Genomic DNA, 7,596 nt, shown 5'->3' with positions numbered 1-7,596 from the left:
AGGTGAGTACATTCATGTAAGCTGATGTCCATAGGTAACCTCTCTAGAAGGATTATGGGACTGACTGCTCTGGAGTGTTGGAAGGTTAGAAGACCAAATGACTTGCTGAAAATGGAGATTGAAGCAAGCTGACCTTGCAGACTCAAGGGGCTTTGCCTGCAGCAGGCACATAGAGGCAGAAAAAGGGTTAAGGAGCCCCTGGAAGAGGATCTAAAGGTGTGGCTTACTTAGGATGAGTTGGAGGTATCTTTTCCTCCTGTACCTTGGGGAAACCCTAGGTTTTCTCTACTTTTTCAGTGTACTTGGGAACAGGAGAGCTCAAAGGACCTAGACAGGTACCAAAAAAGTAAGCCAGATCTCAAGCACAGGTTGTTTCCCCTCAGCTTCTGTGAACCACATCTGTTGGATGCCTAGCCTATTCAGGGATGGGACAATGGGATGAAGTGTGGGGTCACTCTTCTTCCTGCTTGGAAGAAGACTGAGACACTTCCTGTTTCCACCACATCCGAGCATAGTGTTTCTTTTCTTTCTCTGGGATGAGGTCCCCTCCTGATGTAAACTCCATGACTGTTCCCAGGCCTGTGCTCTGCTCCTAGACTCCTCCTATCCTCTGAATGAATTTCTCCCTGTCCTTCCTGACAAGCTCAACACCACCCCTCCAGGTATCATTCCTGAGACACACAGGAGAAGCCAGGCTCTGGACTGAACGTCTGCATCTTTTCACACAGCCTCATAGCAGCTCCATGTGCTTGGTACCATGAATTCTATTAGTTTACAAGCACAGCTGTGTCCCCAGGGTCCTATCCTCAAGACAAGGCATGAGGATTTGACTTTTGCACTTTCTGGTTCCAAAGCCCACAGTTGTTCTTGGTGGATAATATGGGCTGAATGGCTGCCTGAGTGCCTATATCCTACTGAAGCAGAGAGAGCTAGCAGATGACACCTGAGTTCAGCTGAACACAGCCAGACAAGCAGCCACTTCTGAGCACCTTCCTTCTCTCCTTGGCTTTGGTACAGTCTATGAAGTTTGCCTACTATAAAGATCCTGCCATGCCACCCATCCTTCATCCCCCCTCAGCAGTAAAGAGCTGCTTAGCATCAGTTTCTTACACAAAGGTCTTTCATTTTTGATGTGGCTTGCCTTCTTCCATTTCTTCCTCACAGTGCTTTACTCTGGGAAATCCCTCTCTCTTGGTAGACAGCATGCTCTGTGTGGGCTTACCTGACTAGAGAATGTGTTTCTCCTTAGGGTGAGTACACTCCTTTCCTCTTAATAATGACTCTAGAAAGGCCAGGGTGGTACCTAGAAATCTGAACAGGCACTAGAGGTTTGCTTCCTAAGAAGGTAGATTTCAGACAATTTTCCTCAACTGAGGGGAGTACAAGTGAGGATTCACTAGAACTTCAACTTTAGGGGATCTCAGTGTAAATAATGGCTGCTGAGAAACCCAAGAGCACCAGACTGCCAGTAACTGGAAGGCTGGGCCCTATACATGCTGGTTTACTGAATGTATCCAATTCAGTGGAATCCCTGCATGCCCAGAGATCTCATGAGCAGTGTGTGGCCCCAGATGAAGCAGTAAAAGCCAGTGTTTGCTGCTCATCTCTTCAGCAGTATTCATAGTTGTGGAGCAATGGAGAGGCGACTGGATCCGGTGTCAGGAGTCCTGAGTTCTTGTCCTGCTTTGCTCATTATTAGCATTATACCTACTATGGCCTACTGGGGCTCAATCCTTCCTTCCTGAAGTGAAGGGTATGTATTGCATATCTTTTCACATCCTTTCTGACACATCATTCTGGGATTGTCTGGGTCTGAGGTTATACTATGACCTAAATCTTCCATCAAAGACAATTTTGCCCCAACCTCTGTGACTCTTGGGATGTATTCTCTGGATCCCTACCCTCTGTGTTCTCGGCACTTTGATTTTAGCTCATTCAGTTGTCCTCGACAGCTTCCCCCGACCACAGTCTCTTTGCTTTGTGCATCTCTTAGACAGTTCTATTGGTTTCAAAGCCCATGGACAGGCAGCCATGCCCCTGCCTTTTATCATCTCCTTCTTCTTGGGTCTCTCTCTGCCTTACCCCTTTTCTTTCCGTGCAAGCCCCCTCCCGTCTTCATGTTGCCCTGTTGCTCTTCCCACTGAAATCCTAACATGCTGGACTGTAGCCCAGATGATCAGTGATTTTTATTGTGATCCTGTATTCATAGAGGAGCAAAAAATAGCAAGCATTTTTCCAAAGCCCAGCCCTTCCCTATGCCCCTGGAGGCACCTCTTTATCCAGATTTACACTGCTCTTTCTGATTAAATCTTCCAATATCTATTTGATGTCACGCCACTCACTAACTGCCCTGCATTTTTCATCTTGACTGTGCTTCTATTTGAAATCTCTACCAGGAGAGGGGGGCCTTTCGCCTTCATAGAGAAATAGAGCTTGCATTTCTTAAGCTACTGATCTTCCTCTGTCTCTTGCATGGTGGACTAACCACAGCTCTTTAGCTCAGCCTAGCCTTGCTGTAGGTAACATAGACCAAAACAAAACAAAACAAAATCCCAGCTGGCTGCCTGTCAATCAGGACTTCTTGTTCCAACCCTAGTTTAGTGTACAGGTGCCAAAGCAGGTATAAGCCACCATACACTCCTATCTACTTGTGTGTGTGTGTGTGTGTGTGTGTGTGTGTGTGTGTGTGTGTGTGTGTGTGAGAGAGAGAGAGAGAGAGAGAGAGAGAGAGAGAGAGAGAGAGCTTGAAAGGTATTGTCCTAAAGATATTTTTATAACCTGAAGCAATTACAGCTGTCAGTGCAGAGACAAGCTGTGACAAGTTGATTTATGTGTACAGTATACGTGTATGTGAGAAAGAAGGGAGGGAGGGAGGAGAGGAGAGGGGGATGGTGGGGGGAGAAGGTGGAGGTGGCGCTCGTTAGGAGTCTGCTTTCCAGGAGGCAGAGAGGAAGTTGTTTCTATAAAGAACACAAATAATGAAATTGCTCTGACTGTCATCCCTTTTTCATTAACTCAGATATGCTGGGAAAAATAAAATAAATCCAGCAGTTTTTATGAAGCCAGAGACAGGATATAAGATAAGCCACTAAGTGCTGGTTATATTTAGGGATTAGGGAATGGGAAGGCAATTGACATGCGATTTTGATCTTCATCTTTCTAAAGCACTTCAATAGCAGGTTTGAGTAAAACTGATCCATCTTGTTAATCGTGTGGGCATCTTGGACCTTTGGCCACTTTCTTAACCTTTATTTGTGAATAGAGTTTGGAACCCTGGGTCCACAAAGCAGAGATTGTGAGTGGCTTTTCTTTGTTCTTCCTGAGGGTTACCTGAGCTCTGATGGGCTTCCTGTAGACAGTCACCAGGATGCTGCAGGTCAGCCCTCTTCCTCGAGGTCAGAGACAGATGTTCTGACTGTCTGAGATGAAGTGCATTCAGGCCAATGTAGACTGTGTCTCAAGGAGCCTTTGAGGATTATTTTTCTGTCTAGCCATAAAAACGAAGCAGTAGCAGGAAAAATGTATTAATAAAGCCTCTTCCATCTTAAATGGTTTTCTAAGTATTTTTCCTGTAGAGTTAATCATGTATGTAGGTCCCTTGGGACAGACTGTTGGTTGTCATTATCCCCATGCCTAGATGCAAAACCTAATGCTCATTTGTACCTACCTGGAATTAGATGCAAGGGACTGAATTAGAATTTGTCACGAAAGGAATCAGCCTCTCTATTCTCCAGCCTGGGTCTGTAGGGAAATGCCTCCAAAGCTGAGAAAGAACTCCTGCCCCTTCCTCGTTGCCTGGGATTTGTTTCCACTGAGTTTGGCACTTAGGAAGAGGGTTTGTGATAGGACCAAAGGGGCGGGGCAACTGATGGGTTGTTAGGAGTGAGGCAGTGGTTTTCAGCAAAGAGTCTTAAACTCACAAGCCTCTTAGTCAGCAACGAGAAGTTTAAGCTTTCTGTCTGTACTCACGAACAGCTCAACTGAATGCAATAGTTTAATTTATGATTTTCATGTTCTCCTACTGGAAAACGAGACAAAATAGGCTTTGGAAAAAAGCCATTTGTTATTGCCACAAGTCACCAACCAACATTTTTGGCATTGTATGTCAAAAGGTTCCCTGGGTTCAAAAATAGTGGATGAGTTCCCTGAGACTTTCATATCAGAAAAAGTCACTGGAGGAGACAGCAGGGAATTGGCCTAGTAATGAACTGGTGTCAAGTATTTTGACACCTCTGGTACAAAGCTGCTCCATACTTCATGGCCCAGCAGTGTCTGGGCAACTATAAAAATAGAAAAGCAAGCTTGCTCATCTTCCTTTGTGGCCCTTGAATTTGGCTAACAAAGCTGACCTCTGCCTTCCCCTCAGGTGTAGCGGTGTGAAGGGGATATTGTGTGAGAAGTGCCCTTGGTGATCCTTACACACTGTCTACATGGAAATGGTTGGTGTTACTCAATGGTGTCAGTGGCCCCGAGGTACTCACACCGCTGTGGTTAATCATGGTTTTGTAGTAATGTTTTGGTGTCTGGTGTTGGATGTTCCTCTTCGAGGAAGAGCTTTTTATTTTCACTATTATTTCATAGTTTGTTTTAAAAATAGTATCCCAGTTACATGCAATAGGAAAGCTCGGGGAAATGAATCCTCTCCTCTGCCCTCCACTTCCAGGGACAGTTTAAGTCATTATTAGAGGCTCAGGACTGGAAGTCCCTGAGAAGGGAGCCTATTGGTGTTATCCTCACTGTTTCTGCCGATCCACTCTAGTCCCTGCACAGGGACTAGGCATGGTCTATCAGAGCTGGGGTGAAGGGAGAAGCGCGATGTGGGCACAGAGGAACCAGCAGCAGACAGGGAGAATTCACAGGACCCGAGGCATAGCCAGTCTTTACTCGGGCTTCAAGGATTTAAAGACAGCCACACCTCTTGGAGATGAAATCAGGTATGCCAGAGTGTGAACCCAGAACCCTGAGAATCTTCCTTATAAACCAGGCAGTGGCTTACATTGGCCCATGCCTGGTGTACGTTTTGACTGGCAAGCATACTCAGTGTCGGGGGTGGGGTTGGGGTAGGGTTGAGAAAGGCAGTGTTGAACTTGACCAACATCTTAATGGGATTTTGCTCATTTCACTTACCAAGCTGATTCTGGAATTTCCACATTAATTTTTTACGTGGACAATCTCTATTTAGAATGGTTGTGTTTAGTCTATGGGGTTTTAAGGAGCTTTTGGGGGTGGATGGAGTGCAGAGGGTAGTGTAATGTTGAATAAAAATGAGACTATTTAAAGCATCCTCCTAACACTGTACTCTAAATGCTGATAGAATTAATTTGACCATTTTAAAGGTGCACATATGCATGCTGCAGGCTCTTCTCTTCCTAGTTAGTTTGTGACCCTTATTAAGATGTCTAGGGCTTATTAAGACCTCACAGTAACTTGTCTTCTTAATTGCGAAGAGCTTGCTCTTTAAGTCAAGAAATGGTTAAACCAGTGGCCAGAGGTGCTGCACCGCCCTGCCCTGGCCCGGCGCGGCGGGGGTTAAGGTGGGCTCCTGCGCCCCGCACCCGCTGGGATGAGCGCGCAGTCCTTGCCACCCGCCCGCCGATTGCTTGGAGTCGGCACCGAGAGAAAGTGGCGGTCAGGGATGGAGCTGCTGCCATGACAACCCCGGCGGTCGGGGCCCGCGCGCGTCGGGGCTGCTCCCGGGAGGAAGGCGGCGCGGAGGCCGGGGGCGGCCGCTGAGCTTGGCGTCCGCTGCTCCGGTGCCGACTGAGCTTCGCCTTCTGCAGCGAGCCAGAGAACAGGCGAGGAACTGCTACGGTCCGCCCTGCCGGGCCGCTCCAACCTCGCTGCTGCGTTGCAGAGACTGCCCAGGCTGCGGCGCGCATCTGGGTTCCGAGGAAGTTGACCGAGGCTCTGCGGCAGGATTCCGGAGTCCGGATTGCAGGAAGCCGGCTTATCTGTAGCCTCCTCACACCATCCGTGCCGCCTCTTGCGTGCTCTACTTTCCATCTGCTATTGTTCTAGATTGTTTCTGGCCGCGAGCCTTGCTCGGAAACTTAAGAAAGTGCTGAATTTTCCCCTTGTTCGACTGAGGAATCGCAGACCACATCTGGATAGCTGGATTCAACCCAGCCACAGCCCTGTTGGATACCAAAGTGCTTACTCCTGTCCAAAGTGCCATTCCTGAACTGCTACAGGAAAGAGGCAGCTCCTGAGTCCGGCACCTGTGCGCCTGCTTGCCTCCTTTGCACTGGTTCTTCCTGGCCACCTTCCTGGCCACAGGCAGCACGGGGAAAGTCTGCCTCGGATGTGTGCCCTGGAAACTGGTTCTTGGAGGCTGGCAAGCTGAGGCTGGATTTGAGGGAGGAATATTAGACTTGGAGGAGTCTGCGCGCTTTCCTCCTCCCAGTGCATCGCGCGGTCGCCGCTAGTTCATCGCTGGGTCCCCGCGCTCACTCCCTACCCCACCCACTTCCTGTGCTCGCCCGGGGGGCGTGTGCGTGCTGTTGCCGGAGTTCTGGGAAGTTGTGGCTGTCGAGAATGGGGGTCTGTGGGTACCTGTTCCTGCCCTGGAAGTGCCTCGTGGTCGTGTCTCTCAGGCTGCTGTTCCTTGTACCCACAGGAGTGCCGGTGCGCAGCGGAGATGCCACCTTTCCCAAAGCTATGGACAACGTGACGGTCAGGCAGGGGGAGAGCGCCACCCTCAGGTAGGGAACTGCCATACTACGATATAATGATTTGTTTGGGCTGGGGGACTGGGACAGGGGTGCGGGTGTGTGCACTGGAGGAAGCCAGGGCTAGTGGAGAGGTCGCTAGTTCCCTGCGCTGCACAATTCCTGGATGAGCTGGCTGCTCTGCCAAGGAATGTGGCAATCACAGGGCAATGCCAGGGGAGATCTGTTTCCCAAACCTGGCTTCTTCGTCGGGTTTGTTGTGGGTGAGGGATAGCTGTCTCATTTTGAGGGCAGTGGTCCTAGTGCTGCCTGTTCCTGAGCCTGACTGCTATGGTGACCCGGGACTTGCCTGAGACTCAGCAGGGATTATCTTCTCTCTGAAGTTAATGAGTCCCAAAGCAGGGAGATGGCTTGGTGGGGATGGCCTCACTCTACCTGTGCCACTAGGAGTTGCAACCAGCGACTGGACTCTGCAAAATCTCTGTTCCTGAGCCTGGTTTTTACCAAGGTTTTTCTGGGCTGTCTGGATTCCATGAGATGGTAGGCAGAGGCAGATGTGTTCTTCTGTCTGAACGAGGCTTTTGAGCACTAGTACCATGCCTTCGGATTTGCCTGTGGAAAATGTCATTTACTGAGAGGATTGTGTACTGTTTGCTCTGTCCACCAAATCAGTATGTGGAAAACTTGGCACCCCCAAAACCCTAGTCGTTAGTGTGGTGTTGGGTCAGGAATGATTTCTGGGGTTTTGGATTGCAACATCTGGGAAGGAGGAGAAGAATCTTGACTACATTTTTGTGTTAAGTGGGGCAACATTGTCTCCCTGTTACCGTGCTATTAAAGCACTAACTCCATTTTCAGTGTTGATAAAAACCACGCCTCTCACAAGAGGGCCACACACTGGATGATTGTAATAGGAGATTTTCCTCTC

General features: G+C 48.8%; 1 protein-coding gene across 4 annotated transcripts in view; it reads left to right on the top strand.

Annotated features, from left to right (window-relative positions):
* The first annotated feature begins 5,568 nt into the window (after nucleotides 1-5,568).
* The window catches only part of Ntm (neurotrimin), a 420,481-nt gene continuing 418,453 nt past the window's right edge, over nucleotides 5,569-7,596 (top strand). For 2 of the 4 annotated variants that reach the window (XM_036192027.1, XM_036192026.1), the window contains exon 1: nucleotides 5,570-6,701. In XM_036192027.1, the coding sequence (XP_036047920.1) occupies nucleotides 6,535-6,701 (167 nt within the window). In that variant the 5' untranslated portion in view covers nucleotides 5,570-6,534. Of the gene's footprint in view, nucleotides 6,702-7,596 lie in introns of all 4 variants that reach the window. The other 2 variants (XM_036192025.1, XM_036192028.1) reach the window with 2 other exon arrangements.

The sequence above is a fragment of the Onychomys torridus genome, chromosome 7, assembly GCF_903995425.1.
Source record: "Onychomys torridus chromosome 7, mOncTor1.1, whole genome shotgun sequence".
NCBI lineage: Eukaryota > Metazoa > Chordata > Mammalia > Rodentia > Cricetidae > Onychomys > Onychomys torridus.
Note: the sequence above shows the minus strand (reverse complement) of the source record. Positions and strands in the feature narration are given on the sequence as shown.